General features: G+C 40.2%; 1 protein-coding gene across 1 annotated transcript in view; it reads left to right on the top strand.

Moving 5' to 3' along the window:
• Positions 1–22,969, top strand: part of NEK11 (NIMA related kinase 11) — an 84,260-nt gene extending 61,291 nt beyond the window's left edge. The window contains 2 exon segments of the mRNA XM_037383849.1: positions 5,071–5,161; positions 21,988–22,969. Of these exon segments, the coding sequence (XP_037239746.1) occupies positions 5,071–5,161; positions 21,988–22,192 (296 nt within the window). The 3' untranslated portion in view covers positions 22,193–22,969.
• Positions 22,970–23,418: the final 449 nt, after the last annotated feature.

Here is a 23,418-nt window from a genome sequence, read left to right as displayed (position 1 = left end):
AAAGTAGCCACAACTACCTGATCGTTAGAAGAGTTGCTGTAACAGCTTCAACAATTAACTCAAAGTTCCTGGCAGGTCAAGGTAAGTTCAGACAAAGCCTGAAGCCTTGCAGGCTCACATCCAAGCTTTGTGACATGGTATTGCCTGTGACAATATCATATTACCAGGCTACATAGCTACAACATCATTATAATGGCTACTCCTGAAAAAAGTATGGATTTCATGGCAATAATAGGGCATATGCAGAAATCTGGCCTTGCCAGAATTTCTTGTAGGGTCTTTCATTGTTAAAGGGATTGTGAAAAACTTCATGCCATTTCAAGCAGATGTTAGAGAACATCTGAGTAGCATAAAATGAGAACTTTTTTTAGATCACCAAGGGCTGTAATAAAGAGGATGCAATAAATATACATTGTTTTTCCACTGTTAGAGTTTCTGTAGTATAAACCTCAGTGTCGGAGGGTAAAAGGACTTTTGAAGTAACTGAGTTTTCTCCTCAAGAGTTCCCACTGAGTTGCTATAAATACCAGTGCTTTAGTGTGGTACAAGGTTCATTTTGAGTTGGCTATACAGTTCCATGTGGATTGTGTTTGAAATAAGATAGTCCATGCTGACGAAGTTTGAAAAATTGGGAAGATCCCAGAAAAGAACTGCAAAATGCAAGAAACTTTGAAAAACTGTTTTTACAATTTATTGAATCTGCTTAGATTAAAGGAAGAGAAGGTTAAAGGCAGTTGGGTCACTTTGTTTTGATTATAAACTCAGGAAAATACAGCTGATTCTAAGGAGCTTTTTAATCCTGTAGAAAAGGGCATTGTAGGATCTCTTACGTAGCAGTGAAAGCTGAAGAAAGAAATCTGAAACCCAAACAGAAGTCTAATATTCAGTGGAGATAATAGCTTCACAATACATAATGACTTACCAAGAGATGCAGTAGGTGTCACTAGTTATTCAGTTGTTAGCAGAAATGTTGGTATAGGAATGCATTTGGGCCATAATGTATGAAAAATCTCACTAGCTAATCATAATCACCTGTTTTAGATGTAAATACTTGTGAATAAATGTCAGCCAGAGGATTTATTTCCCTACAGATCCTTTCATCTTCCCTTTAACAGAGTAGGAAGGATGCAGTGAGAACCTCAAACTTGTGCTCCGTGACCTGAGAGGACAAAGATCTTTTGCCTTATGTTGTTCTCTGCAGTACTGGGCTAGACTCTGGGATGGTATTCATCTTTGAAATATATGTAGAAAGCCACAATACCTGCTTTTGAAAAGTCAGTGATCTTGCTTCATTTGATTTTGTTTAAAGAATCAAGAATGATATATTGCAAAATGCAAATAGTTACCTGGTCACTTTTTGAAGAATGGTTCCTTTTCCTGTGTTGGTGTGTGGGTAGGCAAGCTGCTTGAAGCTGGGTGCAAAATATATTACTAATCAAGTAACTGCTTTTAAGAAAATACCTCTGATACAGAAGTTGGTGTGGGTTATGAGTCGCCCAAGGAAAATTTTTCGAGGCTTTTTGTGGCAACAGTGTGTAAAGCTTTTAGCAGTTTTCACTGAGAACTCATTTTTGTATGATTAACGACACCTTTGCAGGATCCTACAATCTGTAGTCCTTGCAGGTGCCTCATAGTACCCAGGAAAGAATATTAAATGAGAGGAAGATAGATACTAGTTTGCATGTAGAGAATAAGTTTTGCTTGTCCAGCTGCCAGTGTGGAGAGCAGAAAGAGTAGGAACTATTTAGCCTGGAATCCCAGGAACAAGAAGAAAGATGTCTTTAATAATGAAATGTCAGAGGAGAAGGAGGTATTGTAGCAATAGACTGAACTCACTAAGCAGAAAGAGTATGCTGAGCTTTTACTACAGTGATATATCACGTAATAATAGTAATACCAGAATTTAGGTGGGACCTGTGGTTAAATAGAATCATAGAATCATTTAGGTTGGAAAAGACCTTTGACGACATCAAGTCCAGCCATTAACCCAGGACTGCCAAGTCCATCACTAAACCCTGTCCCTAAGCGCCACATCTATGTGTTTTTTAAATACCTCCAGGGATGGTGATTCCACCACGTCTCTGGGCAGCCTCTTCCAGTGCTGGACTACCCTTTCCGTGAAGAAATTTTTCCGAATATCCAATCTAAGCCTCGCCTGGTGTAACTTGAGGCTGTTTCCTCGTTTCCTGTTGCTTGTTATCTGGGAGAAGAGACCGACCCCCACCTGCCTACAGCCTCCTGTCAGGTAGTTGTAGAGAGCAGTAAGGTCCCCCCTGAGCATCCTCTCCAGGCTAAACAACCCCAGTTCCCTCAGCCACTCCTCATAAGACCTGTGCTCCAGACCCTTCACCAGCTTTGTTACCCTTCTCTGGACATGCTTCAGCATCTCTGCTTCCCTCTTGTAGTGAAGGGCCCAAAACTGAACAGAATATTCAAGGTGTGGCCTCACCAGTGCTGAGTACAGGGGAACCATCACTGCCCTAGTCCTGCTGGCCACACTGTTTTGCATACAAGCCAGGATGCTGTTGGCCACCTTGGCCACCAGGCATACTGGGGGCTCATGCTCAGCTGGCTGTCAACCAGTACCCCCAGGTCCTTTCCTACCAGGCAGCTTTCCAGCCACTCTTCCCCACGCCTGTAGCACTGCCTGGGGTTGTTGTGACCCAAGTGCAGGACCCGGCACTGAGCCTTGTTGAGCCTCATACAGCTGGCCTTGGCCCATTGATCCAGCCTGTCCAGATCCCTCTGCAGAGCCTTCCTGGCCTCCAGCAAATGAACACTCCTGCCCAACTTGGTGTCATCTGTAAACTTGCTGAGGGTGCACTTGATCCCCTTGGACAAGTTGTCGATAAGGATATTAAACAGGACTGGGCCCAGTACTGAGCCCTGGGGAACACCACTTGTGACGGGCTGCCAGCTGGATGTAACTCCATTTCCTACCACTCTTTGGGCTTAGCTATCCAGCTAGATTTTTACACAGCATGCTCTTTCTTAAGAGAATGTAAAGGTTATATTTTCCTTAGACCACTGGTGCTCAGGGCGTCAACTTTTTATTGCTTGTGAAAGCCCCACATCTGGACCTTAATTCTACGCCGACTTGAAGAGGAGTGTGCCGCCTGGTAAGTCATGAGCATTGCTTTGTGCAGCACTTGGGCTTTCCTCAGGGACACCATGAGGATGGCTGAATTTTTCAGTGCTGCTAAAGTAATAGAATGCTTACAGACTCCATGTAAAAATGCATGGATATGCATGTGTCGTGTTAAAGTAAATGATCAGGAAATGGTTGTTGCATCAATGGGTGAAGTTATTGGTTGCTAGTAGGAACTGAGCTTGTAAATTTTCATCTTTTAAACTATGTTAACTATACCTCAGTTGTAATATTTAGGCATCAGACAGCTGTTAGCCATTAAGTGTAAAGAGAAGTTAGGAAAATGTTTTTAAAAGTCAAATTGTCCATAGCCAGATAACAGAGTCAGGAATTAATTTCTTCTGTGGTCGCTCTCTATGTCTACTTCCTATCTTCCGACTCTTAAGCACAGCTCTGAATACAGCAGACACTTACAGTGAGTGATTCAGTAGGATCCCTCATGACAGAAAGATTTTATCTCACTATTCAACCTCATGTGATCAGGATTTAGAATCATGTAAGACATAGAAGCTTAACTCTTGGGAAAGCCATGGTTACGCATTCCAGGGAAGCATTCAGCACTCTCTGGGGGTGTCTATTCTGCTCGTAGCGGCAAGGTAGCTTCAAGTTCCCTCTGGCTGTATGCGATCAATGTTAATGCAATCGAAACTAAACCCTAGCCGAGTCCTAGTGAAAAAACCCTGCTAGGAGAGGGAGTGTGTGTTCATGTAGACAAGGCATCGTGTTAATGTGTTTGTGTGAATTTTGGCTTGTTCATATCCCGTGCAGAGCCCTCCCATGTCTGTGCAGAACATGGGTCCTGTGTGCCACAGCCCACACATTTACGCAGGATGTAGTTCCACCATGATACATATTCTCCGCTTTTGGCAAGTGAAATCCTAATGCCAAATACTTTGCAAGAAGAAACTAAAATAGCTGCTTTGTTTAGCCTAGGAAATTGACCGTTGAAGTAGGATCTCTTTTTCCAATTATAAAGAAATGAAAGGAATATGGAAAAGGGAAGAGAAGAACTGTGTAAGCCAAAGAAAAAGGACTGGCACAGGAGAAAAATGATCATGAACTGGCCAATAGAGAAGTTTTGTTGGGAAATTAGAGGAGAGATTTTTAGCCACCAGCTCACAGTGAGGCTCTGGAATTGTCTTCTAGTGGGAACAGGTGGGGCAATAAATAAATAAACTCCTTAGGTTAAGCAGGGACTTGTGTGATAGAATGACAACATGAAATTGCAGGATATTTGAGCTGACAAACCTGACAGTTCTCTGTGATTCAGCACTTCTGTGTTCCTGTGAATGAGTACAACAATCTCTATTAGGTCTGTAGATACTGGAACAGCCCATGAGGCCTGTAAATAGAGAGAGTGTGCATATATGTATATTTCTCACAGTTACATATATATATATATATATATAAACATACCTCTGTGTATGTCTATGTAAAAAGAGTACCTTCATATGAAGGGGAAAGTGATGTCATAAGTTAAATATTTGCAGTTTACGGTAATAATCAAGCTAAGGGAGAGACTTGCCTGTTAGGAAGAAGGTTCTCACTCTTATCAGTAAGTGCAAGAACAGTGGAGAAAAATACATATTGTGTAAGTGAATTTCATTTTCTTGAATATTTACCTGTCTCAGGACTTCCTTGGGTGACTGTCCTTTCTGTTGTAATGTAATTCCCTGTATGATACACAAAAGGAAAATTGTTGTTACAATTCTGGTACCTTTAAGCTATAAATCTACTTATCCTTCAGAAAGGAGTTGCCCTTAATGTGCATTTAATAATCTAATTCATCTTTAATTAATGTGGCACTACCTTGTGAGAAACGGGAATAGTCTTCCTCCTTCTGACTGTCCTTGACTCTGCAACAGAGCTCAGGGGATGAAGATGAATAAGGTTATTGTCTGTGCATTGATTTGTAAGCTCAGGGACTGTCACCGGAGTGTCTCCAGAGGCGCCCCAGGGATTCAGAGCTCTCAACAGCACTACGGCTGAGACCAAACTGGAACACATGAGGGAGTAAGTAGCATGTTTATGAGTAACTAATGTTCAGACAAAGAGGATAGATCTGAAAAACTGCAGAACACAGCAAAGAGTTTTCGTTTTTGAAAAGAAAACAACAATGGTTTCATGTGTTGTTTCCCCACCCCAAAAAAACCCCTTAAAGTGGATGGTAAGGTATTCTTTACAGACTGGTTGCCTGCTTGCCTCCAGAGAGGATGAAGGTTGGCTGTCACTTCTGATTGTTTTCTCTGCACGATCACTGTCATACCCCAGTTTGCCTTCACTGCTGTCGGTGGTGTTTTGAACTTTGCTTGCTTTGTTAGCTCAGTCCATGCCCATAAATTACCTGCAGATATTCATGTTCCCACCATGTTTGTTTCCTCACCCACACTTCATTCATGCCTGGAATGAAATACTAATGGATTTGTTTCACACGATGATACGATGATTTAAACCAAACGTGATTTCAGCTGTTGTCTGGGATTTTCAAATGAGACAGAGGAATTTACATGTGCAGCTCCCTTTGAAACTCATTGTCTAATTGATTTCAGCATCATTGATACCCCAGCTTTATTAATAAAGGTTTCAGTGTCTTAGTGAAACAAAGATCTGTGTTTCCTTCCTAGAATGTAGTAGTCAATGTATCTTGAGCTTTTGTCTTGATTCAGTAATTTCTGGCCTTCCAAGATTTATTGCACCCTAATTTAGGTACTGATCTGATAATCACAATGCTACGTATTATTTCTGAACTCAAATTTTCTTTGCAGTGTTACAAAATTCAACTGATCTCAGATCATAAACTTTAAAAAAAAGGCAGTTTTCTCTTGTGTAGGTGGACAGTGCCAACAGTATGGTGGATGTTATCAGAATACAAATAAGTTCAAACAGTTAATAGTAGTACTTATTTAAGTGAGTCCTCTAAAGAAAATGAATGCATCCACAACAATGTTGATCCCAATCACTCTTTAAAACAAATTACAGCACCAGATGCACCATGTATTCAATGGAAATACCAATCAGATTTACCCCAGGTAGAAGTTGTTCAGTTTTATGATATTTCCTAGGGTTTCACTTCATGGCTTAGCCTTTATTGTGCAACTAGTTGGCATCACAGCCTACCACTCTGATTGCTTTCCATTCCCTTTTTATGGAAAGTACTTACAAAAATAAAAAAAATGCATCACGTTGTGCCAACTAGTTGCAAGGTGAGGTTGTTTAGCCCAAATGTTTAGTCACTAGTCTTACAGCCTTCACCTTGTATTCTCATGGCTAAAGGATAATCCTTAACTATGTGAACTTCACGGTCATTGCCTTTAGAGCTGAGGTATGATTAAATCACTTGCTTCTTTCAAATTCTGTTTTTCCAGTGCTGTTTCATGGTTTCCAGAGTTTGTTGGTTCTGATAGGATAAGCATGTATGTAGTGGTGATTAAATGCTGAAAAATTTGGAAGTGCTGTTATATGGTCCTTCAGAAACATCACATTTCAGAATAGTTCATAGAACAGCCATCTGCTAATGACAAACCTGATTAACTGCAGTAATTCACATTTAATGCATTAGACTTTGTGATTTTGGAACACTTTTCTGGTAATTGCATCCCTGAATGAGGACAGTCAGCTGGGTCTGTAGGCCAAAAGACCCACCCAACTGACATCTTGAGAACTTCCAGCAGACTGTACCCACAACCAATTTTCAAGTTACATTCATTAAGGGAACAAATGAAGGAGGGAATATGTTTTGGGTTTGTTTGTTTGTTTTGGTAAATAAAGGTACAGATCTCTTCTTGTGCACTGTAGCAGCTAGTTTAAAGAAGTCTATCAAAATATCTACTCACATTATTGCCCTTTCTCCTAAACATACTATGACCTTCTTGTTTTCTGAACATGTAAAGGTGAGCAAGTGTGTTAATTGCTTGGAAGTTAGGGTGTTAAATGAGTGAGCATAGTACCTAGCACGCACACACACACAAGGAGATCCCTGCAAACTCTTACATGTGGCCAATCTGCACACAGGGCACAGTGGGGGAGTTTTCAGTAGTGAGAAGGAAATAACATCTGGCTGCAGAATGGTGCATGGAGTCTCAACTGCTCTGCTCATCCCTCAGCAAACTTCACATGATGTGTTGTATGTCATCCACACAGCAGTGCCACTTAAGGAAGGCTAATATCATTTAGACTTGTGCTGTTCAGTTTTACTCAGGAAGCCACAGACTTACGTTGGGGTCTTCCAGATGACAGCTTCTGAAGAAAGAACGAACATGGGGTTTTTTTGTCTACAGAAACTGAGTAGCTGGAGTTCTCATGAGGAAACAGAAAAGAAGAGCAGGGGATACAATGTGGAAGTGCAGTGAAATCTGTTTGGGTGGAAAGTCACTACTGAAAGAGAAATATGAAGGTTTTGGATTTGTACCATTTTCAGATGCTAACAATAGTAGATTCTGATGAGGGAGACTCTTTTATGTCACGAATTGCTCAGAAAGTAAGCATTGTGCCTACGTATTACAAGTAACATTAATGAAAGAAACTCTCATTAGCTCTGATAAAATGGTAGATTCATGTAAAATAATACAGGGTCTAACAGCAAAAGGGCCTTTTAGCCATTTCTAATTGACACTTGAATGACATGGGCTTGCAAACTGCAGCAGGACAGTCACTTGACAAGATGTGATGTGCGCATTGCTTGAGTTATTGCAGTGTGCTGCACTAAATGCATTCTTTGACAGTAGAGAGACTTGTCGTTTATCAGAGTGCCACTTTAAGTAGTTTCTACTGTATTCTTGTGCAGGACTTTATAGAGATACTCACAGGAGAGGGAAGTTCTGCTAAAAGTTTTACAAGAATGTAGAAGGAAGCCACACATGTTCTTGAATATGGTAGGTAGGAGTCCTTCGTCTCCTCCTATTTTGAATAAAAGAATGACTCAAGCGTAACCTGTAGACAGCCTTATAGTGTTTATGATTCAGTCACCAGCTTCCTTCACTACAATCCCTGAATATTTTCCCCCAACATATTTTTGCCAATTCCCATTGCACTCTGTTCTAGCATTTTGAATTGCTGTCCTCTCAGTAAAAGTCATGATAAAATCACCTACCCCAGTGACAACAATTTCTGGTTTGTTATACTTGTTATCAGTATTCATTATGAAGTTCATAGCAGCAGAGATTTAAATTTACCTTTCAAGTGGAGGTCATTCTCTCTGCAAAAATTTCTACTTCGGTGCTAACTATTTCGATATTGGGATCTTCTGCAGTGTTGATAAGAAATCACCATTTCTTGAACTAGCTCCTGCAAAGGTTATCTTGAACTTTTTCTCATTATGCTCCTTCCCAGCCTTGCATGTTAACAGTGAGAAGTCAAGCAAATACATAAATCAGAGTTGTGTCACTCATATTCCTCATATTGGGCTTTTAGGCTGAGGAATTCTCGGATGCAGGAAATAGGAGGAGCCGTTTCTTGGTGTTTTCTGTCCTGCCCACCATCTCATTCTCATGGTGGTTTGCATCCTTGATAGTACTGGGTAAGCTGGTGCATGCCTCAGTCTGAGAAGCTGTACTTTCACATGCTGTCCAGAGCCAAATTGTCTTCACCAGAGAGACCCATGAAGAAAAGCTAATGATGGTTCCACTGATGCTCCCCTATAGAGACTTTCTAACTACGCGTCTCAGAAAAGAATCATAGTGTTCTTCAGAAACAGCTCCTCAAGCCGAAGCATTTTTTCCCCCCATCAGATCAAATTGTTATAGCAGCTATTCCTTTTTTCCCTCTGAGGTCCATACTGCTTGTCAAAGTCTTTTTTACAAGATGTCAGAAGGCTTGGCAGTACCTGTTGTCTGAAAGATTGGCTTTGTCCCTAAGGAAAGCCTTTAGAAAGAAGAGTCATTGTAGCTAACACTAGCTTGTTTTCTGCCAGCTTCTGAAAAACTTAGTAGGCAAACTCTTCAGACTTGGGCTAACAGCTGTGATAGCTTGTAAGAGGCTAAAGAGGTCAAAATCTACATTAAAAGAGACAGTCCACCTTGTTTAGATCTCTAGCTGAGAAAGTTTTTCTACTTCTTTTCAGCTTACTGTATCTTACTATGAGGCGGCTCTTTCCAAATTTTTTACCACCTCAGACACAGTTTGACTGCAATGAAGGGCCTGGCAGAAGTGCAGAAGCCTATGCAAAGTCTTACGATGCATGCTTGACATCTCAAGTTTGTGCAGGTTTTCATGATCTAAAACAGAAAAGCAAAGGTGAGAAATATGACAAGAGTGTGCAGAAATTTGTGGACAACAAGCTTTATTAGGGGTTTTGGTGCAGCTGGCCGTATTCACATTTGCACCTCTCTGTATTATGTAGCATTTGTATCCCAGGTCTCCAGTGAGTGAAGGCATCACCTTGAAGCCTCTTCAGTACTGTATAGCAAAATTAATTTCTTGGGCTTTGCAAAACCAGGATTTGTGTTTTACAGAGTAAGGATAATTTTTGAGTAATGGAATAGCCATGGAATAGAATGTATATCTTGTTCTCTCTTTTCTGAAAATATAAAAAGAAATAAAAATGTAGGAAATGAAGAAAAAAAAACTTAGTACAGAGAGTGCTTTGTTCTCCTTTGTGGAGGTATCTATGAATATATACAATGAGTCATTTTAATAGCCATGAACTTTAAGATGCAGTTTAGAATTCAATAAAATGTATGTCAGTAAAAGGAAGAGGCTTTTATGCCCCGAATTTTAAGTAAATTAAAATCCTTTAGCACAGCAGTAAGCACCTCTTAGTCAGTCCCTGAAGTCTTACACACAGCAGCATACCATGATCAGGCAAAAGACTTCATCATCACCCGCTGAGTGTAAGTAAAGCCATCTTTCAGAAGTCATGGAGAAAAGGCATTTGGTGATACTTCTGTTCCGTTCCTGTGAATACTACTGGTTTAGACTCATGAGCAGTATGCATATATACTTCTTGTACTTGTGACTTTGGTATCAGCTGTAATGTTTATTTTAAAAATTCAAAAAGAAAGGTCATACTGAAGTCATTGGATAGGTACTGGATATTCTTTAAGATAAGTAGTCCTAAAATGCCTGAAGTATAGAAGACTTACTCTGTGTTTGGTTTTGCACATTTTTTTAACAATTGCATGACATTGAGGGCAGCTTTAGGTGGAGGCAAAAGCAACAAAGAGAAAAGCTAATCAGTTTTTTAGGCTTCCGTAAAAAAAAATTCTCAGTGACCTTTTAATTGGCATTGACTGTCAGGTGGAAGGTGTCATGATGTAGACATAGATGTGGAATTCACAGACAAAAGATGTATTTGGACACTGTCTGAGCTATGACTGTTTTTTGCAGACAAATAGAGGACAGTATTCTTGAAGGTATTGATCCTGAAATGTTTTTGAGCATGAAATTTCCTTTTACACACACCACAGTTGTTCTGTTCAGCACTCCATTTTCTGGTAATAATTTCTTTCTGGTGATCCCAAGACATCTTACAGTATAACTGTAGCTTTTTGCTTCTTATGAGCTAAGCCAAAGTATTGCTTACTTATCCATCCTCCTCACCAGTATTTCTCACATTTCATTTTTAAAGGCCAGTCTCCATCTCTTTAATTGTTTAGGGCCAGATGAGCTCACTATGAAACACATCAAACATCTTAGCCCATGAGTTTCTTTTTCTTTTCCTGTTGATCTGTTTCAAGGTAATTGCATAGTTGCCTTCCAGACCCAGATTTGAAGGTCTGAAGTATTTTGGTTTTGCTGTTCACTTTACAGGCATGTGAAATAAGAATACAGTAAAACTAGCTGGGAATGCTAGGAGAGTTGAACCTGCCTTTATGTGACCAAGCTGGGAACTCGGTTCTTGGTTCCTGTCAGGGAGAAGTGAGTGAATGCTCCCAGCTTGTGAGTCCTTGCAGTCCTAGGGCAACAACTGAGAAAGGGGAAAAAGTGAGTACTGGACTCTTCCTGCCAAAGAAGAAATGAAGGTGAGCAAGGCAGTGGCTGCTGCCCAGAAGTGTAGGAGTCCTCTGCAGCAGAAGCAGTAGTTTCCCCCTCAAGGCTGAAGCTGGACTTGATGGTCTAATTCCCCAGGCATTTTCCATGGGTTTTCATTCAGCTTCTTCCCACTGTCCATGCTGTTCCCCTTTCCACAGCAAAAATGGGCTGCCTCTCTTGTGTTGGCCCTCTGTCTTTTACAGTTCTCCATTCCATCCTGCATCTGGGGATGGGAAGAGCACGTCACCTGCTGATGCCATCATTTCAGCAGTTCTTAGCAGCTTTACGTTCGTTATGATGTACTTTGAAAGGAATAAAGAGAATAAACTTGGTGTTTGAGGTAGTGAGTGATTCTACTAGGGCATGGTTAAACTCTGATCTGTTTTCTTGGGATGCTCATCCTGGCACTCATTTTGTGCATTACTTGAACCCCAGGTCCAACTCTTAAAGTGTAAGATTTTGTGAATTTACTTAGATATGTAAAGAAAACTCAGACTTTTTCAGCTTCTCTACTAAGCTGCATGCCATAGATCTGTGAGCCATTCTGTTATCCTGAATTTTTAAGGATTTTTTTTTTTTAAGTGGACAGTAATGTCATAATTGCTTTAGCACTACAGAGAGTTTTTATTCAGTTTGAAAATTGTATTCCAGTAGAAAACCACATAAAATGGTAAGTATAGACTCACTAATTTTAAAATTTCAAGTAGCCCCAAACACTTAAAACATTAGAAGAATTAGACTAATACATCTTTTTGCTTTGCACAGAAAGCATGATTTCCCTAGTTTCTCGTGCTGTGCATACATAATGCATAGATTGAGCTGTTCAGTTTTCTAGCGCCTTGATTTTGTCAGTAGTTTAAAAATGGGAGAATGCTTTCATGTGGCTTTAATTATATAGTCTGGTTTTGATATGGAAGCACTTGAAGAATCTTGACAGTGTTTACTAGATGCAGCATTGTGACCTTGGGAGGTTTACAGAGACACTTGGGAGAAATATAGGTAGGGATTACGCAAAGGGCATTCACCAAACCCTTGCCAAGACTACTGATGTTTACCATTCCTGCATTGCTTCTGCCTTCATCTGCTTACTACTCTAATACCGTACTTGTCTGTAAGAAAAATCTGTCCTTTTCCTTCTTTCCTTCACCACATTTTTACTCAGTCATCAGATAGTGATTTCTTTCTTTTGTACATGTAAGTCATTTAAGATATACATCTCATATTCCCCATGTGGAAGGAGGTGAGCAATGTTGGTATCATTAAAAAATAGACCATGGGGTAGAACACCAGAGACTGGGCAACATGCAAACTGTCTTGTGTGAAGAAGTTAGCAGACCCAAACCACTGCATTTGCCATTACTACAAAGGGAGCAGCTGCCACTTCTGAGAGTGTAGCAGCATCAGGGGTGACTTTGTTGTATGTTATGACTGCTACATTTCTGTAAATGTTATTAGAAATCTTCATTATTCTTTTATATGCCATATTTTCAGGAATCTAGATGTGCAATTATTTGATTTTCCAAGAGATATGAGACAAAGGAATGGCCAGGGTCCAATTTTGAAAAGTGTTCAGGTATTAAATGTTTACATTTGGAAAAAAAATAAAAGGACTAGACTGCTGTCTGCCTCTTTAAATGCCCAAATAGCTCTGTGAAGCTTGTCTCATTTTGATTAAGAGCCAGAAGAAACTAAATGCCTAAACCTTTCTAGGCCTTTCTGAAAGTCATAGGTCTACTGTCCATAGTTGGTAATTGCTTTTCTTTCTTTCTCTATAGTATAGTGTAGTCATGGGATTGTATGGCTCTGCCAAAATGTGGATTGACTTTAGTTCTGTTTTGTGCTATCAACTTCTTCAAGGGCTACAGATGTGTAAAGGGACCTGAGAGAAGTTGTGGCCTTAATCTGCCTACCTTCAGGCCCCTTTGAGTGGATATAGATGTGAACTAAGCCAAAATGGTTGATGTACAAAAACTTTACACATTTTTTTGTGTGTATATGTTAATATCTATTTTTATGTGTATGTGTATATGTGCATATATACTCGTCATAACTGGGTATCTCAGGTTCAACAGTAGTTGGGGGTTTTTTTAGCTTTTAAAATGTCTTTTTGATTGGATTACTTAAGAGTATTATTACTTTTATGATAACTGTATGGTTGTTGAGCATAATTCAGCTCTCAAGTGCTGCTTCATCTCCCTCTGCTGTTGCACAGTACACAAGCCTAGCTGAAGGTTTTTTTAGTAAATTACTATGGGGCTTGTGATGTTTCTATCAAGAATTGTCCAGCTCCATACCAGCTGATTACATTAATCTCTCCATTGATGCACTTGACATGTTGACAGCATTTTAATGAGACTGGCTTATTGATAACTCAGAAATGTGTTGTTTTCCAGCCAATAGTAACATTTAATACAATATGGCTAAAGGCAATGCTTGCATTGAGCAAAAATATATGTAGTAGTATCTAATATTGTGATTGTTTCATTGAAATGCATAAATCTGTATTTTTTCCTTTCTCTGATGGGCAAATTGTTAGTTTTGTAACTGTCATTTTGGTGTGAGACCCTAAATCAGGAGAGACCCCAAAAAAAATTCAAGCCATGTAAAAGGAGATCAGCATTACCTCTGAATTACCGCACAGCTGAATAAAAGTTTGCAGTTTTATTCTTAAACTTGGATGACAACTGTATATAATTGTTGACTTTTCAGAGATAACTACTGTATGCTTGCATGCCCACATTCAAGAAGCAGCTGTATATTTTCTTGCTCTTCAGACACATCTGTCTAAAACAAATGCATTGACAATCAAAGCAAATGGCATCAGATATGTTAAATGTGCCTTGAATTTTTGCTTGATCTTTATCAGTGATGCTGAATGAGTTAAACTGATGATTTTTCAAAGATTCTTTGTATGCCATGACACTGTTAAAAACCAGGATGATGTTTAAAATAATTTTAGCAAGGCTAGGAAATCTCAAAATGTGTATAAAGAAACTGCTGCCGGGGGAAGCATGTTTCAGGTAATTCTTCATGGCCACTAAATGGTATCATTTTCAGCTGTCTTCCCCCCTGAAGAACAGCTCCACATAAGTAAACTTGTTTTTCATTTTTTATATTGGCAGTAAATTTGTTAATATAGGAAGACTAAAATTGAAATAGGTAGGTTTGATTTAAATGATCATGTTTTGTTGTGATTTGGTGGTTTTTTTCTGTGGGAAAAACTGAAAAACCATTTCCTCTTATGACAAACTATATTCTAAATCTGTAGTAGCTAGCATTCAACTAGCAGCTCGAAATTCTAAGTAACACTTCTTCCAAGAGCACATGTCAGCTTCAATTCCTATTTTACAAATTCATTTATGTCAGAAAATGAGATGCATGGAGAATATTATTGTTGATATTTTTTCAGCTGTGTGTCTACAGCTTTTAATAATAAGATCCTGCTTAGCTCATGGGAAAACATGTCCTAAATATGCTTTAGATTTTGCAGGTCTTTGAAGTAGGACATTAGAGAGTTTTGTTTGTAATCATATTAAGGTGCTATAATTCAGGAATTATGAAGTAATTAAGGTTGAATTATGAAAATTATCATTGTGTCTTCAAGTGAAGAAATTTTCATTCAGCAGTAATATGACAAAAGTCAAAGTCCATTGAGACTTGAAGGTGAAGTTAGGGGCTAATATTAGCAATTCAGATTTTCTTTTACTAGCTTTTATATAATAATTCTTTAAATTTCCTTCTTTTTTTTTTTAATTAAGCCCTTTTCTTAGACTTTGCCACACTTTTCACATTCCCAAGATGAAACAACTGTCAGAACTAGAAAGGTATTGCCCTACCTTTAGAAATAAGTTCCTAAAAAATAAGTCATGGAACTTATAATGTGCTTCTCCTAACAGATCTCAAAGGGTCTTTAGAAAGCAACAGACAAACTTTGCTGCAAATGCAATTTTGAACCTAGAGCTGTTTCTTTCAAGTTTCAGCACCATTTTAATCGTTCATAATCAGTAATGCCAACATACTGAATGACAGGAAGATAACCTGAGAGGAAAGGGACCTTTTGTGTGGTAACTGAGATAAATCTGTTTGTTTACTGAACCATGAAATGCGGTAGCAGATAATCCTAAGATTTTCTGGTACAGTTAGAAAACAATATCTTGTATGAGATCAAAGATAGACAATTCCCTGATTCTTTTGCAAAGTAATTTCAGGAGATAAATGTAACACTTTTTCACCAAGATTCAGGTTACTACTGGTTAGCTGCAAAGTGGCACGATAGTACTCTGTTTTAAAGAGAAGTACAAGGTTAATAGATTCATGCTTAGAAATAACATGTTCAGGGACAAATCAGAGTTGGATGTAACAGTAAGTAATACTGCTGGACTCCATGGGGATACTGTTGAGTTAAGGAGAACAGAATTTAGTGACATCTGCTGAAATTAATCTTTCAGAGATCCCTACACTTCCTTTTACACCCTGGGAGCCCTTATCACAATGGATGTATGTCCTGTTTTACAATATGCTTGTTGCTGTAGGATGCAGACAGCCTGGCTGCATCCAAAAGGATAAATAAATGCCCACTGGAATAGGTATTCCATGTCCAGAAAGCTGCTCTTTTAAGGTTTGCCTTGAGGTAGCCACGAGTAACAGTAGTATTTTGAAATAACTTAATTTTCTGTGGTTGGCTTAGGAGCTGTGTGTTTGTTGCCTGTTATAGCAGAGGTGAGATGTTATTGCTGATGCCTGATCCAGAGGGACTTCCATGGTGTTATTCTGGTGTGCTCAGTAGTGACTTGTGCAGAGCATGGGGCAGCTGCAGAGCCTCTCCTGGCTCCTGAGCATGGACCATGCCTCAGCTCCCTGGACGCACTAGTGGAAACTCAGTGTTTGTGAGCAAAAAGTGCTGCTTCCTTTTAGGGGTGGATGAGGGAAGGCAGAATGGTTTTAAATGATAGTTACTATCATGTTGAATGACATTTGAAAGTGAGAAGCTGAAAACCCCTTTAGCTGCTGATTTGTGTCGTAGTTATCCTTCAAGGCAGGCAATGACAAGCTGTTGAGAGATATTAACCCAGCTGCTAACACCCATGGAGGAGTGCAAAACTTAAGCATTAATCTTGTTTTGTGGCTTTTGTCAGTGTTGCATAAAGGAAGGTGTATTGTAATTGATCTCCAAACCAGAAAGGAAATGTCAGTATGTAGCTAGTAGTGGAATAGTCAAAATAAAGACCCATGGGATAATAGAAAATTCTTTTCACCCAGGGAAAGATTTACAACTTCCTCAGCCTGTTGAGAGCACAACATTATTACATTGTCAAATTTTAGTAATTTTGCACTGATGTGTAGGAAATCTGCTACAAATCACCAGATAGCCTGCCCAGATCCACTAAATGACTTGGAACCTTTTTAGACACCCTGAGTATAAAATTACAGTTCTCAAGGCTTCTGTTTAGCTCCCCTCTAACACTGGCAGCGAGTCAGAGTGCTAAGTGCCTATGATTTTGCTGATATTCGTACTGCTTCTCACATGCTTGGAAGCACCTTACCCTTGATAGAACCAAGTCCCTATCTCATGCCCAGATCCCATCAATAGCCACAAATCAGATACCTGCCTCTGTGGCCTTTGGGGCTTGCCCCAGCTGATTTTCTCCAGGTGTGGACTGAGTGCTGCACAAAAGCTTGCAGCAAGATGTGGGGTTTTTTTCAGACCACAGCTTCCACAGATGACAGTGTGGGGACTGGCAATATCTGCTGTCCAGCCAGTAGGTAGGTGGTTGCAGCGTACCTCCAGGCTGTGGAGGTCCCCAGCCCTGTGCCTTCTCTGCCTAGAGCATTGCTACTGCTCTCTGCAGCCAGGACTGAGGGAACTAGGGATCGCTGTTGAATCTCTTGCAGTTTGCATGAGAAAGCACACTCTCTGGGCACTCACACACATGTGGTAACCTGGATTTCAGTCCCCAGGACTGAAGGACTCCAAGGACTGCTCATACTATTTTATTCAGGGAGTTTTTCATGCAAGTAATGCTTGCACATACTTCCAGTGTTGTCCATAGTCCTCAGTCTATCCAGAGTTATCCTCCATCATTGCACATGTTCTTCTGTCCCAAGACATCTGCTTTCATACAAATCAGAGTGGAAGTGGTGTCCTTTGTCCCCCATATCTGGTGATTATGGTACTGCTCTGGGAGGCATGTGTTTGAATCTTGTCCTTCCCCCAGGTTTCCAACTTTCTGGGTAAATGCTCTAACCATGGTCTCTATGTGTTCATGCTGAAGTGCAGCGAGTTCTGGGGGGGCAGAGGTGATTCCCAACTTCAGTAAAGCCAGAGAGGTGTCAGATTTAGGATATGCCTTTCTTCACTTGTGGTGGGCTCATGTTTTGGGTCAATGCCTTTCTGGGATTGCCTGCATTGTACAGGGAGCATAGGGTTCAACTAGAAAGCTGTGAATTTCATTGCTTAACAAGATGCTGAAAAGTTAGGAAACAGGATGCTCCAATGCCAGCAATGAATCCCTCCACATATGGAAGCCTCTGTAACAGTGAAACAAGAGAAAGAACAACCTGAGACATGACATTTAAGCACAATAGTGTATGTCATCCTGGGTGAGACCATTGGTTGGTAGAGCCTGATGTAACTTCTTTGATTTCAGCATAGTGAAAAACAGTTTAGGGCAGTGTGGGATGGGGTTGTGGCCCACAAAGTTTGTTACAGTAATGAAATCCCAGATGTCAGGTATCCCCTTTGCTCATGTACTCATGGCTGAGAAAGAAATGATGGCTCATTTCTGGCAGAAAATAGTGCGTTTGTAGGTAAGCGAGCTATAAGACAACAGAAAGAGAATAAATCAGAAAACGTGGCCAAATGAGAGTGTAAGTGTGAGCTCTGTATTTGTTCTCACAGCACATTTGGTGGTAAGGCTTTTAACCATTTCAATACAGTGATGCAGGTGTCCTATATTTCATGTGAAATAGAAGTAACTATAAACAGAAGGGCATGGCAAAATCCGTAATTGTGCCTTTGTAGGACTTTGCATGGATAGACAAATATCCCCTAGCACAGGACTGGGGCCGTAAAGGGCAAACCTTGCTTTGCAGGAAACCACCTCCTCCTTCCCTCCATCAGGATGATAGATTCACTCAGTAACATCTATTTGACATTTAGTGTCTTAGATCCCACACGTCTACCTCTGTGACAGAAAAAGCATGATGTGGTAGCAGACTCACATTAATGCAGCTCTCAAGTCCAAACAGAGCCTGATGTCTTCTTTTGTAATAGCAAGTTGTGATTTTTGTTACCTACCCCTTAATTTTCAACCTGTGAACATTTTTCCCTGATTCTATTGTATCAGCTATTATACAGATTAGCCTATTTGCATGCTCTGCCAAGCTTAACCAAAAAGATTCAACTCTGCAGGTCACATTTATTAGCAGAAGGAATACTCCCAAGGTACTTTTGCTTAATTTTTCATCTTTAAATAGAGAGGATTGCCAAAAAATTAAACATCCTTGTCTTAAGAGGGAGAGAGGAGTCAGTAAAGGCATTGATGAAGTAGCAGTGATTTCAAAATAGCTTCTCAAGTGTTGAGTTTTAACCATTGGAGAGAAATACTGTGGTATTTCAGATTAAGTTTTGTGAAGAAATGTACATTATGTGCCAAACAAACCCCTACTTAGCTTCCTGTGGTAATCTGATTCCTAGGTTTTGAGTGTCTGATAATAACTTTCAACAGTTTTAGTTTTCCCCTAAACAGCACTGTTGGTAGAAAAAAATGCAGTTTCTAGTTACGGGAAGCAGGACTGAGTCGCATCTGGACCTGCAGAGCTTCCAGCTTGGCCCTGTGGCTTCTGATCCTGGGTCTTGGCTTTCTCTGCCCCAAGCTCTTGATCCACCTCTGTGTCAGGAGCCAGCAGGGAGTGGTAATGTGTAGGCAAAGGGGAGATCTCAGCTGGGCATGACTGAGCTGCAGAAAAGCAGAGAGCAGGTGGGTGTGAGGAGAAGTGTTTCCTCCTTCTGAGATCAGAGCAGACATCTAGGATAACAAGTAAAAATACCATATTGGCTGTATTGTCCGTTTTTACCAGCAGTAGGTCCTAATTTATATAGCAACAGGATTTTTCAGAAGTCTCTAACATGCTAGTGAAGTGGTTCTGTATTACTGAGGAAACTGTATATGTTTTCATATCAAATGAAGTTTGAGAAACAATAAAGTAAAATTCTTTGCAACGGTTTTCTAAGAATGGAGGAATTTTCATAACGTGGAAATTTTACTGACTGCAGTCTCACTATAACAATGTTATTACTCAGCAATAACAGGATGCCCACAGATGAAACATGAATTCACCCCTTTAGGTGAATTATGCTATCAGGTTAGAACAGTTGGCCTTACCCTGGTGTTAGATATGTAGCAAAATCAGTACAAAATCAGCAAAAAAATACAGCTGGAGTATGGGATGTTGCTGGAGGGTGGTGTGCGTGTTTTACCATTTAAACTGCCTTCGGGGAGTCTTGTGCATGTTCCCCTGAAGACACGATCTGCTTGTGCCTGAGGCTGTGCCGGCAAGCACACTGTGTGCAGAAGCAGGGAGCAGCTCAAAGCCCCCATCGGGGACAGTATAGACAGTAAACACTGTAAAAGCATGCTAATCCTTTCTAAATAATAGGCAGCTCACTGCTGGAGTGATAAATGAGGCAGTTCCCATCCTGGGACAACTCTGGGGGCCATTTTTCTCAGTTTTCCATTACATTTTCTCAGTTTTCCATAGTCTAAATTTGTAGAAAGCAGTGTGTGACAGAGAGTCAGTGGTAAGGGAACATGAGCACAGATATCCAGGCTGAAATTTTGGAACACTGTGCAGTTTACTTCCTTGTACCTCCTTTTTTGTCTAAAAGAATTACCATCAAACAAAGTGTTAAGGTATCAAATGTTGTAACATGCTAGAGACACAATATGTATAGTGCTTGAGAAATACAAGAGAGCATTAGTTATTTTAGTATGGAGGGAAAATTTGTTGGAGAAACCTTGTTCAGATATGCTGAGAAGCTTTATTGAACAGGTCTTCATGCCATGATGGATTTCCTGAAAAAGGAGTGATTGCCCTATCTAAACCCCCTTGAAATCCTAACAAAATGCTAGTGGAAGGAAAGGCTGCTTACCACAACTTTACCCAACCAAAAGAAGACATTTTAAAATGCAAATTAAAGATGTTCGTGCAAGGTGATCCCAAATAGTCCAGCTTACTTTCTAAGTGAAGAGCATCATCACCCCTACAAAGTGCAAGTTTGAACTAACAGACAATCAAATCTCAACTGCTCTAACATATAAAAGTTTAGTGAAAGAAAACAACACAAATCCTGTGGCAGATGTGTGCAAAGCAGGTAGATAGTTTGTGATATGCTGAAGGAAAATTAATCCAATATATTAATCAAAATATTATGAACCCATCACTGAATGGAAAATTTTATGTTACCTGTGGCTTGTGATACATGAATTTAAAGGTGTTTGCCTTTAGAAAAAGAAGTGCTGTTCATTGTCTTGTAGTTTGCAGATGGCTTTTCTTTATAAATTATAGCATTAAGATCCTGTGAGTGTATTCTTTGTCACTGAGTTACAGGTCTGTCTTCAGATAAAAGGAGAGTGCTGCAGGAAAAGAAAAAGATGTCAGTTGGCTTATGCTGAGCTTGTACAATGGTTTCCTTGTTATATGATAGAAGCTAAAATAAAGCAATGAATCCTGCAATGTGTTTGTTCATATAAAATGCCACTGGTGTATGGCTACTGGGGTTGCTCATTTTGGCTTGGATGAAATGCAGAGGCAATAATACATGTGTGTATACCAGGTTTCCTGTAGATAAAACAGTACGTCAGATTCAGCATGAAAAGGAATCTTGGGTGTATGGCTACTGGGGTTGCTCATTTTGGCTTGGATGAAATGCAGAGGCAATAATACATGTGTGTATACCAGGTTTCCTGTAGATAAAACAGTACGTCAGATTCAGCATGAAAAGGAATCTTGGTTTGTAACAGTGATGATGGCCATGCTTCCCATGACATTACTATGGCCAGGTTTTTACTCCTGGGCTTTTTGTATAACAATCAATCACAGAGAAATTCCCCAGGAGACTTTAGTTCCTTGTACTGTCAGACAAATTGTTGTGGTTTAACCCCAGCTGGCAACCAAGCACCACGCAGCCACTTGCTCGCTCCCCCCCCCCCCCCCCCCAGAGGGATGGGAAGGAGGATCGGAAAGGAATGTAAAACTCAAGGGTTGAGATAAGAACAATTTAATAGGTAAAGCAAAAGCTGTGCATGCAAGCAAAGCAAAGCAAAGTATTCATTCACCACTTCCCATGGGCAGGCAGGTGTTCGGCCATCCCCAGGACAGCAGGGCTCCATTACTCGGGAAGACAAACACCATAATGCCAAATGTCACGTCCCTCCCCTTCCTTCTTCCCCCAGTTTATATGCTCAGCATGACATCATATGGTATGGAATACCCCTTTGGCTAGCTTGGGTCACCTGTCCTGGCTGTGTCCCCTCCCAATTTCTTGTGCCCCTCCAGCCCTCTGGCTGGCAGGGCCCAAGAAACCAAAAAGTCCTTGATTTAGTATAAATATCACCCAGCAACAAATAAAGCCATCAGTGTGCTATCAACATTGTTCTCACATCATAGCCAAAACACAGCACTGCACTAACTACTAAGAAGAAAATTAACTCTATCCCAGCTAAAAGCAGGACACAAATGAAGTGCATCATTATATCATGTTAATCAAAGGTAGCTACAACATTTAGAAAAAATCAGTATGAACTATTGCTTGTATTAATATCTAATGTGAATTAACTTTTACTTGATCTTTATGTAATATTTATCCCCAGATTTGCCATTGAGAAGCTGGGAGTGGAACTTTTTGAGACCATGTACAGCTATCTCAAGCAAGCGAGACAGCAGAACGCCAGTGAGGTGGAGATCAGGAGACGTCTGGAGAAACTGGTTTCTAGAGCAAGCGATTGCTTTGAAGTGGATCAGCTTCTCTACTTTGAAGAGCAGCTACAGGCTTCAGAATCATGTCTTCAGGTGTAAAAGGTGTGTCAGTAACAGCGCTGGAAAGGCAAGGAGGTGTGAAGATGCTGAGCTGCCTTCCTCAGGCCAGCAAGCGTGGGAGGTGTTTAGAGGAAACTGCTGAAGGTAACGTAGTACACAAGCATGTGGGTGAACTCTATTTGAGAATCCAGACGGCGGTGCGAACTGGGTAAATATGGTACAGATTACAGGGGCAGGAGGAAGAACAAATGTTTGTGACATTCGAGAGGAGGATTCACTGTTACCAGAGTCCCCTTTTTTCACCACTTAAGGCATAAAGAAAGGTGTTCTGGGCCTGGGCCAGGTGTCAATCCTGCCCTCAGACATCCTGGCAAAGCTGCATCTGATGGAAATGGGGTTAGACTCCAGCTGCTGTCGATTATCCGGCACTTAACTGGTCCTCATGACATTTGAGCCCGTATTTTTTGTACTTCAGCAGATTTACCCTTGAACATACATGGCCACTAATTGTCTTGTTATTATTCATTGTTCAAAAGGACTGCATTTAATCTGTGTGACTTTCAAAGGAACTGTGAAATACATGCATACATGTATATTTATATTCATGCTCAGCTACGCAGAGATAGGTATATATATGCATAGAGGCAGAAGGATGTCAGGCCATATACCGAATGCATGTGCATGTGTAGAGACAGATGTGAGGCCTGAGCTATAGCCAACTATGTTAGATAGAAATCCTTACTGCGACTTCTAAGAGTTTTGGATCAAATTCATTGTACACAGATGGAACAATAAACGTGAGGGTTTTTGCTTGCACATAGTTACCATTAATGTTTTTTCTTAGTGTTTATGATCCTTTCTTCATATGCATCACACTTTTGCTGATGTCAGCTGTATATCATGCTCTGATTACATACCTGATGTTTTCCTTTCACCTCTTCTTTATTCTGCATGCTGAGCTCCTTCATCCATCTGTGTAAAACACTAAAAGGTAACAAAGTGGTACAATCCATAAGGGAATCTCAGATGAACTGTGGACCAAATTAATTTTAGGCATCAAACCATTATCATAATCCTTATAATTCCTGCTTTTATGCCACAACTCTTAAAGGACTCGGGCTGAATTAAATACATTAAAAGAAATTAATAATATGAATATCAAAAAACATTGTTATTTGGCCTGAGATGAGTTATTTACAGCTAAGGATGCTGGTATTGATAGTAAATTAAGCAATGCTACTGATCCATCTTTGTGACATGCTTTA

Source organism: Falco rusticolus, chromosome 4 (assembly GCF_015220075.1).
Source record: "Falco rusticolus isolate bFalRus1 chromosome 4, bFalRus1.pri, whole genome shotgun sequence".
Lineage (NCBI taxonomy): Eukaryota > Metazoa > Chordata > Aves > Falconiformes > Falconidae > Falco > Falco rusticolus.
The sequence above is the reverse complement of the archived record's forward strand: the minus strand, read 5'-3'. Positions and strand labels throughout refer to the sequence as shown.